At 47.0% G+C, this 27689-nt stretch overlaps 1 protein-coding gene across 1 annotated transcript in view; it reads right to left on the bottom strand.

Moving 5' to 3' along the window:
- Window positions 1-27689, bottom strand: part of LOC119407139 (uncharacterized) — a 55365-nt gene that overhangs the window by 17215 nt on the left and 10461 nt on the right. The window contains exons 3-16 of the mRNA XM_037674000.2: window positions 25994-26088; window positions 24399-24512; window positions 23505-23611; window positions 21693-21754; window positions 15273-15418; window positions 14194-14447; window positions 11149-11494; window positions 9615-9829; window positions 8745-8939; window positions 6312-6374; window positions 5844-5943; window positions 5255-5383; window positions 3291-3375; window positions 343-448 (exon numbers count right to left, since the gene is read on the bottom strand). Coding sequence (XP_037529928.2) covers window positions 343-448; window positions 3291-3375; window positions 5255-5383; window positions 5844-5943; window positions 6312-6374; window positions 8745-8939; window positions 9615-9829; window positions 11149-11494; window positions 14194-14447; window positions 15273-15418; window positions 21693-21754; window positions 23505-23611; window positions 24399-24512; window positions 25994-26088 — 2017 coding nt within the window. The remainder of the gene's footprint in view (window positions 1-342; window positions 449-3290; window positions 3376-5254; window positions 5384-5843; window positions 5944-6311; window positions 6375-8744; window positions 8940-9614; window positions 9830-11148; window positions 11495-14193; window positions 14448-15272; window positions 15419-21692; window positions 21755-23504; window positions 23612-24398; window positions 24513-25993; window positions 26089-27689) is intronic.

The raw sequence follows: 27689 nt of genomic DNA on the forward strand, positions 1-27689 counted from the left end.
AGGTAGAACATTTTTTTCATCTTAAGCGTATAGTATCACTGCAGGCAAAGAAATATGCTCCGCGTGTGTGGTACATGTCCTTCCAGTCAAAATTACAGCATAGTCACGGCAAAGTCCAGAATGTATACGTCAACACCACGCGTCATTGGAGCAGAAGTGTATCCGAAATGTGCGCTGCTGCGTAATCGCGACACTGGACATTTGCAGCCTCAGTCATGACAAGCGATTCTGGTATTACAAACTTGAGCACACTTTTGCTTGTCAGTTCTTTGAACGCCTTCAGTTATTCATATGTCTCGACCACTCCGCGAGCCTTTTAGGCCAGCGTCAAGGTGCTCTCACCGGTCTGATGTGCACCAACTGGACTCGAATGCCGACTCCTTCGTTGCTACTGAAGGCTACGCTGATGAGGTGCGAATGAAGTTCGTGAGACCTTTCCTCAAGGTTCCTGAAAGTTAAAACAAGGCAAACGACATTAACTAGAGTGATCGAGTGCTGCAATCTCACCCCAAAAAGCATTCCAGTATATACCCCATTCCTAAACACGCCGGTTCAGTGGCACTGCCAAATCCAACTGGAACCATTCCAAGAGCGATGTTCTTTTGTTTTTGTTTTTTATTTACACGTCGTTTTACTTTCCCCTGCAATTCACAGCTTACAGTCACGGTATGCGTTAGTTTTGGCACTTAGCTGCAAACAGGATAACTCTGCACTAGGGGTGTGCGAATATTCGAAATTTAGAATATTTTTCGAATAGTGTTTGCTATTCGATTCGATTCGCACTGAAATTTTACTATTCGAACTATTCGAACTTCCCAAAGACAAATGCAGTCAACGTCCGGTTGAAAGTGACCCCTTCAGATTTTCAATATGCTTCACCTCATCACACCCCCGTATTGCGGCAATGCTGCCTTTCAAGCTCCGTTACGGTCGAACTCCCCTCTTGGCAAGAGACAGTCAACGTGTGATTGGAAGTGGTCCCTAGATTTTCAATATGCTTCACCTCCTCACACCCCCGTATTGCGGCAAAGCTGCCTTTCAAGGTCCGTTACGGTTGAACTTAGCCAAGAGACAGTCAACGTCCGTTTGGAAGTGGTCCCTAGATTTTCAATATGCTTCACCTCATCACACCCCTGTATTGCGGCAAAGCTGCCTTTCAAGCTCCGCTACAGTCGCAAATGTATAAACTCAAGAAAACGCTGGTTCCAATATGGAGATGAAAGATGTGGCAGAGTTGGGGGCTCAATTAATGCTGTTTTAGACCTGAAATTTGGGCAGGAAGTCCGAAAAATCGGACGCCGAAGCTTTTTAGCATCCAAAATTTCAAATGTTCTTATATATCGACGTCTCCGAGGCAGATTTGGAACTGCAGACTCGGGAGCACACCCTTGTCCACCACATCAGTTGGCCTTCCACAGCAGTTGAAAGAGGAGGAGAGGCTGAGGAAATGGCATCTCTGCCTATCACGTGTAAAGTGTTGTCGGCAACACTTTGGTTGCACCAAATCATGTACATAAATACAATTCGGCCTCTACATTGCCTCACTCTTGATAAGAAAGACAACTATGAAATATGACCCCACCAGCCCTTCATCAAGCTAGCGAAAAGAAACAATTTCATGTTGCTATCTCACAAGAACCTACTTAGGGATTCTCTGCAACTTTTTCTGTAATTTCACTTCGAATTATTCGAAAATTATTCGAAATTATTCGATTCGATTCGCACTCAATCTTTATTATTCGAATTCGCTTTGCACCCAAAATCGTGCTATTCGCACAGCTCTACTCTGCACGCCAGACCTGAATATGTGTACAATACAACCCAAACATACCGCATTTACTCTAATCTAACGCGCACCTTTTTTTCGGCAAAACGAGTCGAAAAATCGCATGCGCGTTAGAATCGAGTACCAAAAAAGAAAAAAACTCGGTTATCGTATTGCCATCGGCATTTCAAAATGGCCGCCTCCTACGCGCCTCGGCCGTTTCTGTCATTGTTTCAGTTCATACGTGTGCTGAGGAGTCTGTCATCCCGTTCTGCATTCGCATCGGCGGCATGGAAGTGCCCACGTCAAATACTCGACGAGTGCACCACCATGTCGCATTTCAAAGAAAAGTTATTACGTGTGCAGAGACGGACGGAAATCGGGCCGCATCGCGGTCGTTCAAAGTTGCCGAAACGTGCGTGCGAGACTGGCGCAAACAGAAGCAGATGATTGTTTTACAGCAAAGCTTCACGAAAAAGTTTCTGTGGACAAAAGCAGGGCTGGTTTACCGAAATCGAAGAGCGTTGACAGCGACAAGGAGTTGTTCGACAGCGACGAAGACTGATCCATTACGCGACTCGTATCGCCGCCATAGTGGTGACAGTTTCAGCGGCAAGGCCGTTTGACTTTGTGTTTTCTTTTTTTTTTCTTTTTTTGAAACTTTAGTTCTTTAAAACCCAAATACTTGTTCTTCTGAATGTGCGAAGGTGGACTCCTACGGACTTCTTGTGTTCATTTCTCTCACGAAAAATAGGCGCGCGTTAGAATCGATGTTGTACTTTTTTTTTTTTTGGTCGCGGAAAACGGGTGCGCTTTACAATCGAGGGCGCGGTAGAATCGAGTAAATACGGTAATCAACTCGGATATAGTGCATTATTCTCTTTATTGAACAACTAAATTTAATTACTTCCCTGCAGCAAATAAGACATTGACTATATTTATCACAAAAGATCCAATAGCAGTGAATAAATACAGCTGTGGATTATAGAGCAGGTCTAGATATTCTTACATACAAGGATACACTTCCTGATACTATTTCAAGGCACAAGCAAAAATGTTTTTACTGCTGCGCATGGTATTGTATAGAATAAACTGTTTCCTTAGTTGCTTGCGTTATCCACTTTAGAACACAGATACAGTCGTGCCCAATATGAGTTGCAACATGCCGCCCATGGTCAAAGCGGCACCAAAGCGGCGCCAACATAGAAAACAAACGATGACGTAAACACTGTTTCGAATACTGCTATCTGCAAAAGCGATTTCATGTTTGCCGTTGTTACTTTGTAGGCTTGAGGCCCCTTCAACCATGGCTGCCATGTTGCAACTCACATTGAGTGCCACAGTACACGCAGTATCAAACTATTTTGCAATCCCCTTTGAAATCCTTATAATATCTGTGGTGCTTCATGTCACACATAACCTACGGAGAACAAACATCTGCTAAGCTGTCATCAATGGTAAAGGGAGTGACAAGATTTAATTAATGTTTGTTTTACTGCCCCATATCAGGACTGCCTTTACGTACCCTTGTTGTGCGAGGAAACGCTCGGGCAGCAGCTCGTTGAGTGTTTTGAACAGAGCCACCGCAACCAGAATCTCCTTGTGGTCACCTGTGGATGAGAACAAGAATTGGTGACAGGCTTAGTACATTATGACAAAAACAGAGATGACGTGGCATGACTTGCGTGACTAATTCATGCATATATTGTGTTTGAAGTTGCAAAGCAACAACGATGTAGCTATCACAGATGACATAGTGTTCATGTGCGAAAGAAAGAGATGTTATAATAGGCTCCGCACATTATCATGATAAAAAAAGCTGATATGACATGATTTTGATTGATTGAGTGACTGATTACATTAAAAATTTTTGAAGCAATGTCACAGCTATTAGTACAGACCCAGTAGCAGAAAAAGAACAAAGACATGTTCAGTACACTTCGATCAGGCGAAACCGATTGAGACGTGATTGATTGATTGATTGATTGATTGATTGATTGATTGATTGATTGATTGATTGGACTTCATTTCCCAAAGCAAAGCCACGGCTACAACTACAAGTGATCCCGTAGTGAAGGAAATTTCGACAACATGCATTTTTTCAACATGAACGTAAACTTAAGTAAACAAGAGTGCTTGCATTCTACCACCGTCAGTATCTGGTGACAACGCCTGAGATTCTGAGATTTGAACCCACAACATCGCACTCAGAGACAAAAACCTATTTACAGCCACAGTGGCATACTAGCCAAGGGGATGGTTTGAGGGAATTAGTGCCCAACCCCCCCTCAATTTTAACATTTTGTATGTGTATGTACATATGCACACACATACAAACACATGCATAAAGACTGGGTCAGATACCCCCCCCCCCCCCCCCGAAAAAAAATTAGCACAGCTTGCACGAAGTTACGCAAAGCCGGGTCACAGCAGAGCTGTTGGACAGGTGGTGGACTTCTGCAGTGCATTTATTATGTACAGTGCGGTTGGCTAGAACCAGTCGTCATCTATCTCTGTCCTTGTCATCTGACCTGGCCAAAGCAAAGGGTAGGTCCACGGCCAGGTCTTCATCACCGTCGTGGACTTCCACGAGTCGTCTATACCTTCTACCTTTTTCTCTATTTATCTCTTCCTTTCTAATTCTCCGTCTTTTCCTCTCTTTCTTCCCTTTGTCTTCTTCCTTTCTGTCTTTGTTTCTCTATCTCTCTCTGCGTAGTCGGTCTCTCGCCTTTTATCTTTTTATCTGTTTCTTCCATTTGTTATTTCTTTCTGTATATTTATCTCTTTGTAGTCGGTCTCTCGCCTTCTAGCTTCTTCTCTGTTTCTCTCTTGCTTTCTAATTCTCTGTCTTTCTGTCTTTTTCTCTCTTTCTCTCTTGTTCTTTCTATCTATGCCATTTTTTTCTCAAACTCTCTCTCTCTACTCGTTCTCCCATCCTCCTTTCCCTCCTCATAACCCTCACATCTCTCCTCCTCTTCCTCGATTCCCTTTCCCACCACCTTGCTGTACTGTACTATACAATGCTATGCTCTGCTCTGCCAGCGTGCCTGGATAGCCGAGTGGTTAGGACGCTCGCCTTCGGGTCATGGGTACACGAGTTCAAATCTCGCCTTGGCAAAAAATTTTTTTTGCCAAGAAATTCTCTTCCTTTCTCTTTCTTTCTCTCTCTCTCTGAACTCCATCCCTCGCCGGACAAATTGGCACACGTCTTCTGGTAGTGAGGCAGAAAAGGAAGAAGAGGAAGGCAATGAAGAAGAGGACGAAGATGGTGCGTGCCAGTTTGTGATGATTATTTTCTATCTACGACACACGGCCAACCTCGACATTAACAGCTCTGCTGTAAAAGATTTAAGGCTACGCCCAAATCCCTGAATAACTTGCCAGAATTCTTAATAAAGTTGTTCTTTTACGCTACTGGACAGCCATTATGGCACGTCATATCATGCAGTGAAGCAAGTTTGTTAAAACTGCAGGCAAAACCGTACATACCTTGGATTTCGTGCTTCATACTGAGCTCCAGGGAGTTCCCAGCCCAAGCAGAGGTTGCAGCACCAGGCAGGGGAACGCGAACCACTGCCGCGTCCGGAGAATGCCGCGTTATTCGTCCGAGGGATACCACTGAAAGTACAATGTGGCATGTATCAGAACAGTGGGTGCTTGGGCCAGTCGGCACGTGGTTACGTAGGAATAAGCAGATAATAATAGTATGTGAGGTTTTACATGCCAAAATCACGATATCATAATGAGGCACACTGTAGTGGAGGGCTCTGAAAATTTTGACCATCTGGTGTTCTTTAACGTGCACTGATATCGCAGAGTACATGGGCCTCTAGCATTTTGCCTCCATAGAAATGCGACCACCACGGCTGGGATCAAACCCGTGACTTTCCGGTCAGCAGCCGAGCACCATAACCACTGTACCACAGAGGCTATGGTTCAAAGACTGTTATAACAAAACCGCCTGTGACACGAAAAGACTGTCATTACATCCAGTATTATACCTTTATGTTCATCGAACCAACGTTCGACCGTACAACATATCTGCCACTAATGCTTCAACGTTCTGTGATGTACCCACCCACAGCAGGTCGGTCGAAATTCTTGAAGCGACCAGGGCTGAGTGCTGCTGCTGCCAGGAGCCCAAAGTGCAATATCTGCCTTTGAAGTTGCTCTATAACCTGCAAATACAACAATGCGCAAACACAAGCACAGGTTGAACTTTGCTAAGGCCTCTCCCATTGTGTCGCATCACATAAAAAAGTGCCGTTACTTTGCCGGACATTTATCAAGGAGGACAATGGAAACTTGACAGATTTAAGAGCCTAGAAAATGTAGTAGTGTGCGTGAGTGCCCCTGAAATTTCTTGTCGTTCAGTGATTACAGTAATGAATGCAGAGACTTGCCAAAAATATGCAAGAGATGCAAACATAAGGGCTTGGCCTTTTATTCGACACAAGAAACGACAACTAAATTTTTGTTTGTGTGAGCAACTCCTTAAATGTGGTTCTTGTGTCGTGGATGTGTCTTAGTCAAACCTTCTGCTCACCGTGTGATCTTGCAACAGCAGTGGCTTGTGAGCCAACAAATGCGAAGCAACGTCCCAGATGGCCTGCATTGGAGATGGGAAGAGTGACCTACTATCATCTGCTGCACAAACAAGTAAAGCATTTGCAGAGATGAGCAAAGCAAAAGAAAACATCTTAAAGGACCAGAGACCGCGAATCCACAAGATATTTCTGTGTGCAGAGCTGCTATGCATGTGGAATTACGCTCTCTAAACAAGACGGAGGTTCGCAGGAAGATAGTGAAGTGACGCGATCGACAGTATACAGTAATGCCTCGTTAACTCGAACTCTCATATCTCGAAAAATCGGCTAAGTCGAAGTTTTCCGCGGTACCAAACAATTTCCCATAGGTGCAATGTATTTATTGCCCTTTATCTCGAAGTACTTCCGTGCCCACTTTCGGTTATCTCGAAATCTCGACTGAGAATGGAACCAAAACTTCGCCGCCGAACCGTTTCAGAAAATACTAGCGGCAAAATGTCATACGTTTCACAAGGTTCGCGCGAGGCTGCCGCGTTTACGACGAAGTGGACACTGTTCCCGAAAGTAAAGGCGGAACCTAGCGGCATACCAACTTTGTCAAGCAACCCTGTGTCACGTCATGTGACGCTATAGACGTGCACATAAGCAGGCCCTGCAAAATAGCTCGGGTCGTACACGTTTTGTTTACCGTCAGAGATGCGATTTCAGCATTTTATTTACGCAAGACACGTCGCGCGGATTTTTTCGTCGGCCGTGCGATGTGGTGAGGATAACGCCACCAAAGCAAAGCAAGTCACTGATGCTGCAAAGAAAGGTAGCCCTAATCAATGAAACGGATTCGAGGCTGGAAGTTTCCGGACGTCAAAACGGCGCTGAATGTGTGGCATCGTGCGAGAGGAGCCTCTTCCAGTCACATCGACAGATAAGGCCGATTCTCTGGACTTAGCGGTGGGCTAAACTGATCTAGCCTGCAACATTGGATGGTTTGATCATTTTCTTAAGCCAAACAACATGGCGTCACGCACAGTGATCGCGGCAGCGTCGAGGCAGCTACTCGAGGGGTGATGACATCCGCCGAAACAAGAAACTGTTTCGCTTGATGCGAAATAAATTTGAGTGCAGCGGCGCGGATGATCGGCACATGCGATGTGTTAAGCAACTCGAGAAAGCTTTGCTAGGTGCAAGTGTTACTGAGAGGCAGACCAGCCTTAGTCGGTCTCTCTGCACTAAATAAAAAGGCAGTGCCGAAAAACACAGCTGGTTAATAGTGCTGATATGTCATTATTTTTCTTCAAAACCTTTACAAAGAGCCAGTTAGGCGCTCCTGCTAAGAAACTGGTCAGTAGGAATAACGTTTCTAGATAGAAATGAACTCCTCAATTGAATTTGCCCAACTTTGCTTATCTCGAAAATCTGCTTATCTCGAAGTTTTTTCTGGTTTTTACTACTTCGAGTTAACGAGGTATTACTGTAGTTGTACAATGGATCTCTGGAGTAGTGATGCAAAACTATCGATAGTTCTATCAATACTTTCAATAGCTGATGCATCATCAAACTAGCAATATTAGAATAACTGTTGATAGTACCATTGTTGATGGCACGCTAGACTGTCGTCACCAGAACTATCAACAGTGCGCTACAGATAATGCAGATAATGTAAAATCATGTAAAGTACTGCATGCAAATACTGCAACATATGCTTGGCAATATTTCGCTGTTTACAACTGTATGAACTGAGTATTCTAATACTGATGGTCAGTTCTTGCAAAAATTCTCATAGTATGTGTGACCAATAGCAGCGAATTTAAAGATTATCAATAACTGATATTAAATACTATTGACAGTCCTTTCTACACTATTGATAATGTCAAAACACTATTGATTCTGTAGATTGTCAATTTGCCCACAGTTCTGAACAGCTAATGTGGAGCTAATTTTTCAGCACAAGGACTTCCCTTTCTCGGGACCCCAGCAGGAAAGAAAAAAGCATTTGCGTCGCGATAAAAAGTGGTAAGCTGACGATCATATTTGTCAGCTTATCTCATGCGCGTGGGTGTGTGACGTCTGCGGATTTCATTTCCTCGGTCGCTTGCTGATCTTCGGAATATAAAATACGAGCAAGACGCGCTGCCTGTTCGTCTGAACTGAGTTAATGCAGGGTGACGTTCCCACGAAGGAACAGCCAAGGGGACGATGGGCCCAGCTCAGCGCGCTTCGTGGGTATGCGTTTAGTCTCGCCCTGTTTGCAACTTGGCTCCGTCGTACGGTGCTGACGCACAAAAAGTCGCCGCTCGCGCACGATAGTTACAGATTTGGGCGGCTGTACATCGGCTCCAGGCTGAGACTTCGTTTATTATTCAGCCATCTTTGATCGATAAACCAGTTTCATGTGGCGTGCAGCAAGTCAAAGTAGATGCGATATGTGCACTCACGTCAGTCGCAGCCAGTGCAGGTTGTCCTCCGTGTCGTAGTACTGGGTGGCTCAGGTAGTCAACAAGCCCTCCGAGGAACCTCACCAGGGGGCGCCCCTCGCCAGGCTGAAGCGGCCGCCCCTGAAGGTACTGGCGCAGCTCCAGGGACAGCTGCTGCCCCGACGAGACCAGGTAGCCCATGCGCATGCTCTCCAGCTGAGGAAGACAGGGTAACGATAAAAATGAGCAGATCCACATACTAATCGTCAATCCCAGGCTGGCCGAACCACCTAACTTGCAGGTCCTGTTGAGGCTAGCACAAAGTTCTCTCCATTATTAAATTACAAATGTTGGTGGTGGTGGCATTGTACATGAAAAACCCGAGTGTACAGAAATGCAGCCCTCGAAGATGCATCAGTCACATTTGTATGCACTGTTTTCTGATAATGGATGCTCTCTTGATCGTAGGCTGGTCAGCGATCAGTCGTTTCTTATATTGCAGTCTGATCTTTCACTGAGCTCACTCGAAATTTCACGTTGCCACAGTTCATTGTTGCCTGGATATGAACGCACGACCGTCGTTGTTGCCTGTAGCAACTGAAGTGTTGCGCTGCTTACTACGTGGGTGAAGGTCTGATTCCCAGCGTGGAGGAAGGAAACAGGAGGGAGCATTGCACAATGTAAAAGAAAGAAAGAAATAAAAGTTGTAGGTGAGGCACGCACACACCAAGCTTCGCTTGCCCCCTATTTTCCCGGTAGGGAAAGGGCTCCTTAATTTTTTTTTTATTATTTGTAGGAAACTAACTCTATGGCCTAACGAGGCCAACATTTGGGTCGGACACACAAGTTCTAATGATGATGATGACGATGACTGGAGGCAGTGCCACTTGCCTTCCACTGGAGTTGTGCCAGCCTCGCATCGGTGCACCCTGAGAAATCCGGGCTCCCCCACAGGGCCTGACGGTCGAGCGAGAGTCGACAGGGGCGCTCCAGCCGGCCCTCCACATACATCGGCTGTGGACATGCCTGGACATCCCGCGAGTGGGCTGCTGTGCGCTGCCACTGGACACCGTGCGACTCCTCTGCTGGACACACTTCCGTAGACACTGCGAGCATCGTAAACGGTCACAGCACTGCTCAGTCATTCGATGGGTTTGATAACAGATACGTAAGAACTGCATTCTGTCAGCACCGTGGTCTACCCATTAGACCATGGACTACCCAGTGGAGTGAAAGAGGTTACATACTGACACACAGACTACTTGTTTCTGTTTTTTTCCTGTGACCGTTTTAAACTGGCCAACACATGTGATGCAGTTATTGCTACGCACAAGATGTGTCGTCACATACCTGAAGCTTCTCCAATGCTACTGACGATCCTAATCAGATTGCATGCGCAATGTGAATAGCTGCGTGCATTCTAGAACTTAATGTGAATAGCTGCGTGCAGGGGCGTAGCCAGAAATTTTTTTCGGGGGGGGTTCAACCATACTTTATGTATGTTCGTGCGTGTGTTTGTATGTGTGCGTGCCTATATACGCAAGCAAAATTGAAAAATTTCGGGGGGGGTTTGAACCCCCCAACCCCCCCCTTGGCTACGCCCCTGGCTGCGTGCATTCTAGAACTTACGGCAGCACCAGCGATTACATTGAAATGTACGATGACGTGTGTATTAAGAGCCAATGTGTTTCATCTGTATATAACATATTTACCAATCGACGACTGTCTCATCAAAGCTAGCATGCTCCGAGTGCTGATTCTTTTGCTGTACACAAGTTTGATCAGTGAGGAGTTAAAGGCCCTTCAATGATACTTTCGCTGCTCACTTCTTTACCATCACTACAAGGCGACACCATGAGTGGGATGAAAAACTGGGCAAGTTGGTATTGATCTGTAGCAAGTAAATTACTGCACGCTGAAAACAAAGACGAAAGAAGATATGCATGCAACACAAGCACTGGACAGTATACAGACAAACCACAGCGTGAAGTTCCCAAAGAGTGCCAATCATATCCAAGAATATATATTCCGTTTAACGGGAGTTCCAGTTACTGAGAGAGGAACAATGGTGCAGAATTCAAGCACGAAACCAACTATATTAGAGGCAGTTGTTCCGTTTAAACAGCAATTCTGTTGAAAAGATTCCTGTTTAGTGGGAGTGTACTGTACACTGAAACCTCAATATCAAGAACATGGATATAACGAATTATTGGTTATAACGAAGTAAATGAAGAATAGTCTTGTCATAGACACATTGTTACGAATGCATGTTTATAACAAATTTTCGGATATAACGAAGTTATTTTCATGTCAGATGTGACTTCGTTACAATGAGGTTATAGTGTATTACAAGTGGTACTGTACTAGAGGCTGCTCACAAAAACGAACGAGAACTCGAAAGTCAGAACGCCGATGTCTCGCTCACCATGTGGAGCGAGCACCGTGACGAACGCGTCGGCGCGACCCGAACCCAAGGGGCCTGTCGCCACGCAGGTGTAAGTGGCCGAGGACCTGGCCTCGGCCAAGACGAGACGCGAGCCGGCCGGGTAGAGGTCCTCGGTAAGCTCTGGGCTTCGGGGCGGCAGGAGGCGCTCGTTGCGCAGCCACCGGAAACCCAAGGGACCCATGCCCCCCGCGTGGGGGGACAGACAGCTCAGCTCGAGCGGCTGGCCCTCGAGGAGTGTCACCGCCAGCGGCGACACCAGCGGTCGTGGCGCCACGTCCAGGCGCACCCGCATGCTCTTGTTCTGCACTGCTCCCCAGTCGCTGACCTGTGCAACAAAAGTTCTTGAGCATTGTGTGGTGTCACAAAAACACAGCACAGTTAGAGTCTATCTTTACATTGTCGAGAGTGCAAGTGCACGTCAAAATTCGATGAATGCGCAATTTTATATTGGCAGAGGAATGAAGAAACAAATTTAATGGTTGAGGCCTGGCATATCAATAATAGTGGTAGCGCATGCGTGAGCCAACCATCGATTAACCTGCATAAAGACGAAATCAAGTGTCTAAATAGTTATCTCTTACATAGATCACCACGCGTGCCTGACTGATAGGTTTCTTATTGAATGGACATGCACAGATAAGTTTTTGTGCCTTCTTTCTTTTCCACTGTTGTGCGCCTTTTAAGTTGTTAATCGGTGTTTGTAGTGTCTTGACTTTTCTCTTGTGTCCATGTTTGCACGCCTTGCCTTTTTAACGTGTTAGAGATTCGTAAACATAGAGACTGATAGGCTAGCTGGTATGGCATCGTGTATGCTGTAGCGCAATACACAGAGACTATTAACAGAAGACAATGAGACACAATGCCATGTCTCATCGTATTCTGTTGTCTGTGTCTTTTACCGCTCTGCAGTGTACATGACAGTTCTTCAACAATGTTTTTTTTTCATTACCTATCAACTTTTCACTATTTCTGCACTAACCGTAAGGTGCTAAACCACAGTTCTCTTTCCAACAGCTGACAGAGCTGAGCTTTCCCTCCTTTTCTGAGCTCACAGTCTCGTAAAGCTAGTCACTGAGCTACCACCGGCACAGAGTTTCCTACAGTATTTACTAGAGAGGGGCTGTGGCACTGTGATCATCCAGTCATCGTGGGAAGGCTGGGCAGTACATGGATTTGCCTAGTCTTCGTGCTTGCGGCTTCAGACACACTTGTGGTTATGTTTATTGTATTGCTTTGACTTTTCTTCGGTACAAAAAGAATGGCTCATTGTGAACCTCATGAGCTGATTTGAATTGGTGATCCTAAAAGGGTCGAGTTGGTGAAGTGGGACTGCTGAACTTCTGGTGAACTTCGTCTTGCGACAAGGTGTCTGCAGGCCACACGGAGCCACACGAAGCCGAAAGAATGATTCTCAGGCAAATCCATGTACTACAGTCAAACCTCGTTAATACGTACCCACTTTAAACGTACTAACGGTTAAAACGTAGTTGCGACGAATCCCCGACCGAGTCCCATAGAGCCCAATGCATTCGCTGACCGCTTAAGCCGTAGTGGTTCGCCCTATGCCTACTGGTTAGTGCGTACCCTGCGTACCGCGATAACTTTTTGTGCCATAAAATTTTACTGCGCCGCTCAACTTCCCGACGCCAGAATGTGCCGCCAAAGGTCTTCCGCCTTTTTGAGAAGTGCGCAGATCAGTCGATCCCCGATTCCGACTTCCGTGCGATTGCGGCGACGTATTTGCGGGTAAGCATCGGGAAAGAACGAAGGCGAGGTGGCGGCCACCGACCTATCGCCGACAACCTTATCGCAATAAGTATCTTCAGCTATCTGCTCGGGCACGCGTGCGGCGCAGCGCTACTTTTTAAGCCTACTGCACGCTTTTATTAGGCGACAACCTGAACGCGCTGAGCCGCCGATCGCTGCCGGTTCGTTGTGCGCGGCCGTCTTCAAGGCTGAAGTTGAATTAATGGCACAAATGCTCGGGCAGGGACGAAGAACTTCAGCCATGTCCCAACTAGCCCGACAGCAAACGCTACTAAGCCGTCATCAGGCGCGCACCGCTTTGTAGAAGCGAAAGCAGATCGCTGTTGCGTAGTTAGCGTTGCGGGTCGCGGCGCGCCTAGAAACCTCGCTGCATTGACGCTATCACACTAAACGCACGTGTACAATACAGCAAGCGTAGCGCGGTTGTAACCATACTGCACGCTTTTATTAGGCGACCACCCAACGCGCCTCCGTCCGCTGCCAGGACCGCTAGAGCATCGCGGAGTGCGCATCGCTTGCATGAAGCTCGTCATCGCTGCGTTAACCAAACAAGCTACTCGCCGCATCTGTGCACGATCTGGAGCGAAGTGGGTACGAACAACATTCCCACGATAAATGCGCGCGTGTGGCACAGCAAGCGGCCCGGTAGTGACGGCGTGAGCCGGGTAGGCGACGCGCTGCACGCAACTAGCCGGGAGGCGATCGGCTCCACGCGGCCGTACCGCGTTTCACTGGAACTGTGTCAGTTTTCGTTTAGTAGCAGATCGCGGTTAGACGCACGCACATATACCGCGGAAAGCAGGCACTGTCCGTTCTGTCGCTACGTCGGTCACTGCGTTAACCGCGTATCCCGGGCCCTGCAATAGTTTCGAAATGCTCTTCGGCGTCGCCACTACGCGCTATCGGGCGGTCGTGCGAGTGTGCCAGGATCTTTTCTCCACTTTCGCAAAAAGAAGGAAAAGGCTTTGCGGTGGGTACTTTAGGCAATATTTGCTGTGGCACGGCGGTGATGGCGTACGCTAGGAAATGCAAATTTGTACTTGGGTGTTTAATGCGTACTACCGTTTAGTGCGTAGTTATGCCGCGTTCCCGGCAGGTACGTATTAACGAGGTTTCACTGTATCCATCATTCCCATGCTGGCTGAAGCACCATGCGCTGCAGCTCCCATAGACACTAGCACCAGATTTCCCTCTAGTGTACTACTATTATGAAACTCTGTTACCACTGGGACATCACCTGAAAGCATGCAATTTTACCTGGCACGTAAAGACGCCGCTGTCGAGGGTGGTGGCGCGATCGATGCCCAGAAGCAAGGTGTACTGGTCTCGCTGGTTCTTGGCAACGCGAGAGGTCCACAGGGAACGGAAGGGAACGTCGGGATCCACGGGGAAGCCGTCCTTGAACCAGTGCACGGACAGTGCGCTCGAGCCCACTGCCATGCACGCGACCATCAGTTCCTCCCCCACGCGGGGTGTGCGCGGTGATACTTGCATCATCTCTATGTGCATTGCTGTGTGAGAAGGATAGAGTGAACATTTAATGAGTTATCATTAGGAGAAATAAAGTGGGAAAAAAGAAGTGCATGAAGTTTTGTGAAGCTTAGCGGCTGTTTTATGGCTGGCCTACTTTATTTACTCGGACATTGCAACCAGCACTGTTGGACAATGTTGGCTATCAAGGTAATTTAAGGTAATTAAAGGTGGTGCTGATGCAATTCTCTTTTGCTAACTGATAAATTGCCACTGCGTTCTCTTTAACCCCGAGGAATCTTATTTTTGGTTTTTAATTGGCACTACTGCCATACTGGCTTGTTTTTTTTATTGACTTGAAATGTTTCGATAACGCAGCTTATACACAGAAACAAAACTGCATATACTGTAGAGAGGGCAGTAAATATTTACTTGCAGGCATGAATTACCAGTGTGCCTACACTGAAATAGGGGTTAATCAAAAAATGAAAGCCTGGTGCCCTGCTTATAAGAGACTCATCACATAAGGAACGAGAACTGGTCCCCGGTGCGTGTTTCTTATGAAGGAGTTCAACTGTATATACGTGTTTTTTTTTTGCAAGCTTTGTAAAAAAGAAACATTCCCCCAACCTCTTTATGTTCCTGGGGTATGCCTTTCATCTTGAGTGTGTATTTTTGGTATTGTAGAAGTAAACTGAGATGAAATAATTTTCTTTGTCAGTGTCCTTTTAGCACCACTTTAGTATCCGTTAGGGTGCAGGTTGCATCAAAGTCTGCATCTTCTTCACACATGTTCTGAGACAGCAGCGTATAACTTGCCAATTTGTAAATCAAGAGCCGTTAACAGCCTACGTGAACACTCTCACCTGGCTCTTGGCTTATCTGCAGAAACTCCCGGTCGACGGCAAAGGGACCAAGCTTGCCTCCCTTGAGTGCTTCCTCAAGAACCGCCTCGACGGTGGATCGCTCTTCTTGACGACCAAACAGGTGGAACTGAACCACAGCATTCTGCCTGAAAGAGATGAAACAGTCCGTCGGCGAAACAATGAGAATGTGTGCCATAGTTTGTAGTTTCAGATTTCGTTCAAAGAAAGACGCACGGTGCCACATAAAGTGACACACGCTTAAGTTGAACCACATGAGCATTTTTGTAATCCTGTGGGAATATTCAAATGCTTCGAATATTTGAATGAATATTACAGTAGTCGAAACAAATGAATAGACGTATTTTACCGCACGTAACTCGCCCAAAAAGTGGTTTCACCCCAGCGTGAGAGCGCTATTACCGTGAAGTCGCCTGTTCAGGAGAAATCCGCACTGCCTCAAGGCCACAAGTTTGGCCACAAGTTTGGCCACAAGTGAGCAACCTGCACTTTGATTAAATTTTCTTTTTTTAGAGTTTAAAGGTGTGATATACGAGCTTATGTGGGCTAAATATGGCAAATTTCAAAATTTAACGTCTTTTGCTGCCTATAAACTGCACCCTACTACTATTCAAATCCCGCTGCTATTGCAAATTCATATTGAAATTATTCAGTGCTAATTCCCATTTGCTTCCACATTGTTTCAAACCAAAAAAGCGCTATTCGCACAAGCCTGCATGTTTGTATTTTGCCCTTATCAAAATGCGGCCGCAAATTCTCCCGGGTTTTGCATGTTCACAATATTGCTATGAAAATATGGTTTATTGTTATCAGATCGAGCGATTTATGGCTGTTTTTGACATGAAACTGTAAACTTCCTAACTCATGCAGTGCAATGATATTTGGCTTGGATGTTGGCAGGAGGCCCAATTACAGATCGGCATTGTTTTCAGACTATGTTCAGAAAGTGTTGCAGGGTCCCTTCAAAGCTGTAACATATTGTTACGTGAGTGACGAGTCGCTTTTACAAGTCGCTATTCACAAGATATATTTGCAAGAGCGGCTGCAGCGCTGACCAGACCGGCTCCGACGAGCTCGAGCAGCTAGCGACCTTCGTCCTCTTCGTCGGGCACACACGCGCGTCGACCATATGAATTCCGGCAGCCTACATGTAGCATAACCCCCGGCGGCAAAGGCGCCGTCTCGGCGCATCTAGACGTCAACGTCATTGGGTGAGTGGTACTGCTTCAGGCGTGCGACGTGTACGATGTCGCTGGCATGCGGGGTGGATGAAGACGACGAGGCAGCAGGAGCGATTTCATAGGTGACGGGAGTCACCGCACGAAGCACTCGGTATGGCCCTGTGTACCGAGAGAGCAGTTTGTCGGACAGGCCAACGTGCCGGGTTGGAGACCACAGCAGAACCAAAGAACCGGGTGAAAAGTGTACGTCGCGGTGTCGTTGATCATACCGACGGCGTTGGTTCTCTTGGGAGGTCAGAAAGCGAGTACGAGCGGCTTCGCGTGCATGAGCGGCCCGGCTGATAGCGTCCAGGGCGTATTCAGTGGTCGGAGCTGCTGGCAACGGAATGACTGTATCGAGGGGCAATGTGGGTTCGCGGCCGAACAGCAGGAAAAATGGGGAGTAACCAGCCGTGTCATGGCGCGAGGAATTGTAGGCAAATGTCACGTACGGTAGAGCAAGGTCCCAGTCGGAGTGGTCTGAGGAGACATACTTTGAAAGCATGTCGGTTAGGGTTCGATTCAGACGCTCCGTGAGGCCATTCGTTTGCGGATGGTACGACGTAGTGAGCTTGTGCCGCGTTTCACATGAACGCAGTATGTCCGCTATGACTCTCGATAGAAATGTGCGGCCACGGTCCGTGAGCAGCTGGCGTGGAGCACCGTGTTGCAAGATCACGTCGCGCAGAAGGAAATCGGCGACATCTGTGGCGCAACTTGTTGGAAGAGCTCGTGTGATGGCGTAGCGTGTGGCGTAGTCTGTGGCCACAGCTATCCACCTGTTGCCAGCAGAAGACAGGGGAAAAGGGCCGAGTAGGTCCAAGCCGACGCGAAAGAAGGGTTCAGACGAAATGTCGAGGGGTTGAAGGCACCCAGCCGGAAGCGTCGACGGTGTTTTGCGGCGTTGACATTTCTCACACGCCGCGACGTATCGTCTGACGGAGCGTGCGAGACCTGGCCAATAGAAGCGACGGCGGATTCGGTCGTATGTGCGGGACACACCAAGGTGACCGGCAGTTGGAACGTCGTGAAGTTCGTGGAGTACAGCCGAGCGGAGGTGTTTGGGTACAACAAGCAGCAGAAATGGTCCGTCTGGATGAAAGTTGTGGCGGTATAGTGTACCATTCTGGAGTACGAACGAGCGATGAGATCGGTCCGAAGGTGAGGATTCGAGGCACTCGATGATAGCCCGTAAGGATGCATCACGGCGTTGCTCGTCGGCTATGTGGGTCAGTTGGGAAACGGTGCACACGCAAGCGTCCGTGTCAGGGACGGTGCACGACTCGCCAACCGGATAGCGAGATAGGCAGTCGGCGTCCTGATGCAGGCGTCCAGACTTGTACGTCACTGCAAAAGTGTACTCTTGCAGTCGCAGAGCCCAGCGACCAAGTCGACCTGTGGGATCCCTTAATGATGAAAGCCAGCAGAGCGCGTGGTGGTCGGTGACTACGGAGAAGTGAGTGCCATATAAATATGGACGGAACTTGGAGACCGCCCACACAAGAGCAAGGCATTCTCGTTCGGTGATCGAATAGTTGCGCTCTGCAGGTGTAAGGAGGCGACTAGCGTAGGCGATAACGCGGTCGTGTCCCTGCTGACGTTGGGCGAGGACGGCTCCGATCCCGTGACCACTGGCATCAGTTCGGACCTCAGTCGGGGCGGATGGGTCAAAGTGGGCCAATATAGGTGGCGTCGTCAAAATTGTGATGAGGCGAGAGAAGGCGGCAGCTTGAGTGGACCCCCACGAAAATGGGACGTCTTTCTTCAGAAGATCAGTAAGTGGTCGAGCGATCGCTGCAAAGTCTTTCACGAACCGCCGGAAATAGGAACAGAGTCCCACAAAACTCCGAACATCTTTGGCGGATTGGGGTACTGGGAAACTGGTGACGGCACGAATTTTCTCAGGGTCCGGCCGCACACCAGAAGCATCAACGAGGTGGCCCAACACTGTAATCTGTTGGCGGCCGAAGTGACACTTCGACGAGTTCAACTGGAGGCCAGCATTGCGGAAGACGTCGAGAATAGCCGACAGACGCTCAAGGTGGGTCTCAAATGTAGGTGAAAATACGAGGACGTCGTCTAGGTAACAAAGGCATGTTGACCATTTGAACCCTTGTAGCAGAGAGTCCATCATGCGCTCGAACGTGGCTGGGGCGTTGCATAGCCCGAAGGGCATAACCTTGAATTGGTACAGGCCATCGGGAGTGACGAAGGCGGTCTTTTCTTGGTCTTTCTCGTCCACGGCAATCTGCCAATAACCGGAGCGAAGGTCTATGGATGAAAAGTAGCGTGCGCCATGGAGACAATCGAGAGCGTCATCAATGCGGGGCAAAGGATACACGTCCTTTTTCGTAATTCGATTTAGATGCCGGTAATCGATGCAGAAACGCCACGTGTTGTCTTTCTTTTTAACCAGGACGACGGGTGACGCCCAAGGGCTTGATGAGGGCTCAATAATGCCTTTAGCTAACATCTTGTTTACTTCTTCTTGAATAATCTGGCGCTCCGATACAGACACCCGATACGGTCGACGGTGAATGGGAACAGCATCACCTGTGTTGATACGGTGCTGCACAAGAGAAGTTTGGCCGAGTGGTCGATTGTCAAGGTCGAAGATCTCGCGGTAAGAAGCCAAAAGGCGGATGAGGGCGGCTGATTGCGCTGGGGGGAGGTCTGGGGCAATCATGGGGCGCAATGCCATGTCGAGGCTTGTGGCATCGGGTGGGCGACAAGGAAGATTGGAGCATACGTCTGCTGCAAAAGAGATGACGTGGTCATCGGCTAAGGACCGCAACGTGGCGATTAAGATGCCTTGAGGGAGGACTTGCTTCGTGAAGCCGAAATTTATGACGGGGAGATGTACCCGGTTAGCGGCTATAGTAATGACGCAGTGAGGCACAGTGATGTCACGTGCCAGAAGTACATCAGTAATCGGCGTGACGACGTAGTGCCCATCCAACACGGATGAAGTCGTTGTGAATTCGGCGAATGTTAGGGCTTTAGGCGGTAGGCGGATGAAATCCGTGGTGCAGAGGCTGTGTGGAAGGTCGGGGTGAATATCTGGCTGAAGAGGAAGGTCCAAGCAAAGAGTACCAGCGGAACAGCGGATCAGGGCAGAATGGGTCGATAGGAAGTCCATCCCTAGGATGAGGTCATGAGGACAATTATGGAGCACCGTGAATAGGACAGGAACGTAACGGTCGGCGATGCTTATGCGAGCTGTACACATTCCAGTGACAGGAACAGTTCCGCCATCGGCGACGCGTACAGCTTTTGTAGTAGCAGACGTGAGGACTTTTTTCAGTCGGCGACAAAGGCGAGCACTGATTATGGACACGTGAGCTCCAGTATCGACTAGAGCCGTCAAAGAAATACCGTCCACATGCACATCGATGAGGTTCTTGTTCGTAGGAAGCGTCAACGGAGGATTTGGTTCAGAAGGAGATGATGCAGCACTACCTCCAGGAGCTGCACGATCTAGTTTTCCGTCGGGTACGATGCAAAGTTGGGCGGCGAGGGGTGGCGGCGTGGTTGGGGCGACGGGGAACGACGGCGTTGAGGGGACGGTGAACGAGCAGGAGGGCGGCTGTTGGGTGTGTCACAAGTAGGGTCTGTACGGCTGGGAGGATACCGGCGAAGATCTTCATATGGGCGGGAAGGCGAGAAAAGTTGGGTCCTATAGGGCGGCGTCCAAGTGGCGCGGCAGTAGCGGGAGACATGACCAACGCGGTGGCACCGGAAGCAGATGGGTCTGTCGTCGGGAGTTCGCCATTCCGCTGGGTTGCGAGATCGTGGAGGAACGAATGGGTCACTTCGAGATGCATTCATGGGCATTGGTCGGGACGAGGGGCGAGAGACCGGGCAGGCGACAGGGAACCCGAGGTTGGCGAATTCTTGTCGTACGACCGCCTGAATAACGGAGACCGCGGGGGTTGGTTGTATAGTGGCATGGTCGAATGGAGAGGGCTGGAACGGCGCTGGACTTGCCGCTTCAAGTTCCCGTCGAACGATACGCGTTACACTCCGCTCAAAGGGCGGTGTAGCGGCGGAATCGGAGCAGGTGGACGTGGCAGCCGTGTTTGGCAACCGAGAAAATTGAGGGTGCACACGACAGCTTTTGGCCGTTTCGAAACGGCGGCATTCTTGAATGATGCGGTCGATAGTCGAGACGTTGGTGTAGACCAGCAAATGAAAAGCGTCGTCCGCGATGCCTTTCAAAACGTGACCCACTTTGTCAGCTTCGGGCATTGCCTCGTCCACTTTCCGGCAAAGAGCAAGCACTTCTTGTATGTAGGAGACATACGACTCAGTAGGCGACTGGACACGGGTAGCGAGCTCTTGTCGTGCAGCTGCGTGGCGACCGGTCGGGTTCCCAAAGATGTCACGTAGCTTCTCCTTGAATGTGTCCCAGCTGGTGAGCTCGGTCTCATGTGTTTCGTACCAGATGCGCGGGGTTCCGTCCAAGTAGAAGAGAACATTAGCGAGCATCATGGTAGGGTCCCACCGATGAGTTTGACTGACCCGTTCATACAGGCGAAGCCAGTACTCGACGTCGAGGCCAGGTTGCGCGGAGAATGTCCCGGGATCGCGGGGGGTGGGGACCGCGACAAAGGTTGTCGTAGGAGCCGCAGATGGAGATGGGGACGGGTTGTCATTGGAAGCCATGGCGAGAGGCTGAATGACGCGGCCACTGCGGAGCTGCGTGGTGAGGACGGGGAACGTTCCACCTCCACCAAATATGTTACGTGAGTGACGAGTCGCTTTTACAAGTCGCTATTCACAAGATATATTTGCAAGAGCGGCTGCAGCGCTGACCAGACCGGCTCCGACGAGCTCGAGCAGCTAGCGACCTTCGTCCTCTTCGTCGGGCACACACGCGCGTCGACCATATGAATTCCGGCAGCCTACATGTAGCAATATTGATGCCACACAAGACATTTTCTGAACCCTAGAACTGACCTTCCCTTTTCGTCAAAGTTTACAAGCCACGTGAAACCCAAGAAGAATCATTGGAGAAAAGGAATTAGTTACTAATGAGACGTGACATTTCGAAAAGGCTGCTTACAATCGTCAGGGCATTCAGGAGGGTCGAATTGTAATGCTCGACTAACGTACGTCTTGGGGCAAAGCACATCAAAATTTTCATTGAAAAACTTGTCTGCAGGCAACTTGGTGAACTTACATAAACTGCAGCACGGCCAAGTTGTCGAATGCCTTGGTGTGGCTGGCAAACAGCGACTTCAACTGCACAGTTGAAAACAAAAGGCTTAATGACAAAGCAGAATCAACACCCAATGAAAGCACTTTAAAACTGGATTGTCATACTAAGCTTGCCAGATAAACCACTATCTTTTATTTATTTATTTATTGGTAATGCAACCCCTACCGGGGTTTTAGCAGTTTTGATCAATTTTGATTTCAAGTACAAGACATGACCCTTTATCACTTCATGGTTTATGAACACCACGTGAACATACAAGATGCATGAAGATTGTTAAATCTGCCAACGTTGCATTTAGTTGCATGTAGGCCATATTGCCAACAGTCGGATACAACTTTAGAAGTCTGCGGCATTTCCTCCTCAAACGTGCATGCACACAAGCCTGCACCAATGGGAGCGCAGTCCAGACTGACGTCATGAGCCAGACGGCTGGTGATCCCACCTTCGCAGAACGCCGCCAAACGTATGAGCGGGATTATTTCTTCAGTGGCACGAAGGCGGTCGACTGTCCCGCTTCGGCCACCTGGGCGGAACCTTTCCAGACTTCTTATGTTGTATTCAACTATAGTGAAAGTCTTTTACTCCACTTGAGACAAAACTTTTCGTCTTTCCCAAGTTTGTAGGTTGCAAACTTCAGACATCTCCATTGACAAAGAAATCTGAAACATGTACCTGGTGATAACATACATGAGACTGAGCTGGCATTGAATCAATGAGCATCAGACGCACACATAGATATTCTTGATGATCGCTTCACTACTCGAACGAGATGGAATCACAATCTCCAAATCACATTAAGTATGACAATGGAAGACTCTTACGACACTCTTCCAAAGCTTTGGTGCCAAAAGGACATCACACTTCATTAGTGCACAGTGATCGTTAAGTTTAAACGTGAGTTTGAGTTAACGAGAATAAGTTTAGCAAGCTCGAGCTATCAAAGAGCGCGACAACTTGTGAGCAGGGATATTGGTAACTGCTTGAAATTAGTACCTATGTTAGATTCAAAGCACAACTATGTAGGGTCTTGGGACAATAACAGAAATCTCTAGCAGACAGAATAATCTTTGTTGGTCAGGAGATCAACATGTACAATTTCAAAGCACGCCTGTGTGCCAGTTCAGCTTTTAGAAAAGAATGCCAGGCCTGTGAGGAACACACAGCACACTCACAGTGAAAGCTCTGGAGGAGTCGCCTTTCTAGAGCCCATTGTAAGCTCTCTTCGGGAGACTAGGAGGCTACTGCAAGTAAAGTTGCAGGGTAACTCACTCCACCATAAATTATCACAATTTTGCTAAGTAGGGAAGTACCCACTATCATTCTGCGAAGAAGTGACGTACCCACCTCGCTGTGGCAAGGTGGGTACTGCTGATGGTGATGGAGAATTATGACTGAGTCCTTTGTAATGGGTGGGAAGCTATAAACCACCCACTCTTTATGCTATTGGCATCGTGTGATGCCTGGTGTTATTTTAATCTTCTACCATGCTATAATTACATCTGTTAGCTCAATTCGTTGGCCGACATGTCACTTGTAATAGGGTATCTTTAAGAATTTCAAGCACCGGTGTGGCTCTGTAGTAGATTGCTCGACTGCCACACAGAGTGCCTGGATTTAGATACTGCTCAAACCCCGTTTCTTTTTTCCTCTCGTTGTGCACGATAGCTGTTACGGACACCGGGCGGCGGAGGCGGACAACTACGCCACCAAAATCAGCTGTTGTGATCACCTCATAACAGCTTCTGCTGTAATAATGATGACTAACGAACTCACCGCATCTTCCAGGCCTGCCTGTAGGTGCGAACGGCTCTTAGAATCCAACCTGGCCAGGTCAACATTGCGGTCGTAAAGTTTAACTTGAACGAGAAAACGGGTGCGACCTGTGCACGAGAGCATGCCATTCAAAACACATTCCATGACAAATGAAATATGATTAATGATGAGAAAGCTTTAGTCAAACAAAAAGCAAGTGAATAAATGTTCCTGAAAAGGCAGCCCTCGAATATTTCGAATAAGATTACCCATTTGCGACACGGCGTGCTCATTTGGAGACACAACTTACTTTTGCCATTTCTGTGTGCTCTTGGCAAGGAAGAGACCACAAACACTGAGCTGATGGTAAATTAACCATTCATGTTGCCCTTTATATAACTTCTGGGTGAAATATTTTGCTCCACACAATCGCTTTGATGAAGGCAGTACCGTGTTTAACGAGACATTGGACGTGGGACATTTCGACAGGAATTTCGAAATAATTTTTTTTACCTTTTTAGGAATGCTAGCTGCCAGCAGGTAACTATCGCATATAATTTGAGTGGGTCCTTGTATTTGGCTTATGAATAAATGCAGCATGACTGACGGTACAATAATCAGGTCATTATTTACTTTGTACGTAATTACAATTATTTGCTGTAAAGTGCACTATATTTTATTCTAACACATCCACTTGCTTTAATTCTGTCTCCAGATCTTTGGAATCAAATTATGTAAATTTTCAGGCATTTATAGAGAGTCGACCATAACGTGTGTCGCAATGGGTTCCATTTAATTTTCCTCATGCTTTCTCTAGTTTCACTGTCTGTTTCCTTCACACACTTGCAAGTGAGACAGAACAAGCTACACTGTACTGTAAACTGTACTATACTACAACACAGGAAAGCCACCCACTTGCAGGAGAACAGGTGCGGCCATCATCATCTAATCTAAAGCCAGGATTGCACTCGCAGTGGGGCTGTGGCCCAGCTTCAGTGCAGTGCTGGGTGCAGTTCAGCTGGTTACAGTCTGCAAGGGCACAAAAAGATACAGGACTCCATAAACACTTCACTGATAACTACAGATATACTATCGGCAAAGGGCCTTGCAGGGTATTCATAAGATGTTACGTAAATGCATAAGGTAATACATTTATACTTTTCAATATTAAACGAGAACCTATCAGGAAAAAGGTATCTGAAATAACGTGAAGCAATTAGCATGCAACCTCATATATATATGTGATATACACACCTAAATGCCATTGCAAGAACTCTTAGCGCAAGAACATACACAAGAATTCCTAGTGCGTATGTGCCACAGGCGTTGGGCAAGCTTCACTACTCACCTCCGGTTCACTAAACATGAAGTTAGGGAACACGCGGGCGGCAAACACCAATTAAGATTTCTGCACAGATGTAACCGATAATTGAGAAAGACTTTATTGAACCGGGGCCACAGGTTTCAGCTTCGCTGGTTAACCATCTGTACAGAGTGCTTGGGTGGCGATACATTTTTTAGAAAATTAATACTAATTTACAAAATACCATATTATCTGTACCGGCAACTATAAAAAAAAGGATACGCAGAACACAGTTCTGATGCTATGACATTGCATTGCTATTGCACTGCCACTAAGATGGGCAAAACTTCTGCCTACTTTTTGAAAAGCTGGAATAAAAAGAGAAATTGAGGAAAGGAAGTAAAGAACCAATGCTCCAAATGACACTGTGGCTAACTTCATCGATGTGTTTATAAAACAAAGAAAAAAATGTTTTCGACTTCAAAAAAACCTGAGTTGGTAACTTCGTGCAGGTGCAGTGCTCACGGACTGAAATGCGACAATTTAGGCGATAAACATACTTTTGTTACCGCCTTCTCCAGTTCGTGTCATATCGGTATAATTTCGACTCAAACACTTACACCAGAGCCAACATTACCTTTACCGGCCAGATTCACAGCAACATGACGCGGTTATCTCGAGCAATCGCACATACCAGTCATTATAGTGACTGTTCTGAAGTCGTGTATCAATCCGTGAGCACTATGCAAGGTAAACACCCATACACATGCCCATCACATATCTATAATATAATTGGTCTCCTAGTATGTAAAAAAAAGTACTCAGCAATATGAATACATTGCGAGATGGGATTTTACTAGTGTTGTTTGCATACAGTAGAACCCTCTACAGTTGAGTTTCTTAGGGAACAACTGAAAACGCATGACCCGGGAAAATTTAACATCTCGTAACAATTGTCTCAAATGAGCGTGAACTGCGACTAGAATTTCAGTGCATAAGCGCCAGAAAAGCAATGAACACAAACGTATCAATTAAGTTTTTAATGTACCCACCACATTACCATTTCAGATCGTGGTCACTGCGGAACGGTGGTTGCGATGCATGCTAATGCTATAATGTGAACATGACATGACAAGAACTTTGAGTCCTGTGTGCATATTTTAACAAGCCTGTGGCTCGGTAGATGACAAACATTTTTCGTGCTTACCTAAAACTTGTTCTGGGCGTGCCAGGTATTCACATCGACTGCCCTTGTATTCAGGAGGACAGATGCATGTCTGAGTCTTGCTTCCTATGTAATACCTGCAACAATAAAATAACATCGATACATTGAGTGCATGGTTAGTTACAAAGAGTAAAATGAAAAAAAAAAAAAAGAGAGAGATCAAGAATGGTATCGCCAACAAAGCAAGCAGCAGTAACAAGTGCAACCATACAATAGTGAACGGTGAACATTGTGAATGGCACAGATGTGAGGATTACTGTATTTTCTCGCACATAACCCACACAAAATGTACAAGAAAATTCGGGACTAAAGTCGACGTGCGAAATATACACCAGTTTTGAAGTACAAGGTAGCTTCACAGCACTGCAAGGAAGGTGGCTTCGTGGCAAAACATGGGCATTTTTTATTTGTTTATTTTCCCTCGCAGTTTGTCATTGCAGGTGTGGGTTATATGCGAGAAAATACAGTATGATACAAAGACAGGACAGATTTTTTTGCACATGTTTCAAATGCTGGCCATCAGGACTTTTTCGAACGACAGTGAGTGCTTGACACGAGCGTTTCTGTAATTCTCCCAGTCAGAATGGAGCTTTGGTGGCCAGGAATCGAACCCATACCTCATTTTTAGCAGCAGAGAACAAGAGAAACAATGCCACTACTGCGAGCAGCAATGAATAAATATCCTTAAGTTGATTCACACAAAAGCTAATTCAACATGCAACTGAGAATGCATATGTTGCTTCTCATTATGGTACACAATACAATAAACTGTGCAATGTCAAGGAAAATTTGCTCTTGCAAGTATAAAGAAAACTGTCACAACAGCGAGGATACTGCATAGCAGCACTGTGTTCTTCACTGATAACTTCTCTCAGTTATAAAAACACCAAAGGCAAGTTTACACTGTGCTAATGGCACTACCAATGTGTTCCTCACTGACACATTACTCTGATTATAAAATGAGCACAGGCCAGTCACCACGATACTAACAGCATGCTTGCACAACATCTGATAACTACGATGTAACGTTATGCTCCAAAGGTCCCACACAAAACACATCATTTGTACAATATTAGAATAGATTTTTAAAAAATACCGTGCAGCACAGGTTAGAGGCTGCAACAATCGTAATTTTTTTTTGAGATCCTGTATAACTGCAATGAATAATTTGTTTTCCTCTTTCAGCAGCAAGAACTAAACAAGGCAAAACAAGAACTTATGGCTCATTCTAGCTTATCTAGCTCTCTAATCCCTCGCAGGCTTTTCTTTTACTGCTTAATCCCTCCTTAATCCTAGCTCTTACGCAGCTCAGCCACGGCACGTAGGTAAGCATTCTCTCGTTTGTGTGCAGCGCTGCCCTTTCTATGCTCCAGCCTCGTTTGGCAAGAACGTCGAAATTTTCTTTAAAATAAAACCTTTCTCAAGAGTCAACATTGGACACAAACAAGCGCTTCAGCAGCATAGGCTGCACCCCACACAATGGAAGGTCATAAAAGTTCAATGTATCATGTGTTCAGACAGGGGAAAAAAAAAAAAAGGAGCTTCCAGCTCAACAATGTAACGACACGTTAAGCTGAGATAAAGTTATACTGAATCAAAATTCTCACAAAGCACCACAAATATTCGGCAGTAGTCAGTTTACGTGGATTATTGATTTCTCATCCTGATATCTCAGTTT

This window comes from Rhipicephalus sanguineus, chromosome 10 (genome assembly GCF_013339695.2).
Source record: "Rhipicephalus sanguineus isolate Rsan-2018 chromosome 10, BIME_Rsan_1.4, whole genome shotgun sequence".
NCBI classification, from domain to species: domain Eukaryota; kingdom Metazoa; phylum Arthropoda; class Arachnida; order Ixodida; family Ixodidae; genus Rhipicephalus; species Rhipicephalus sanguineus.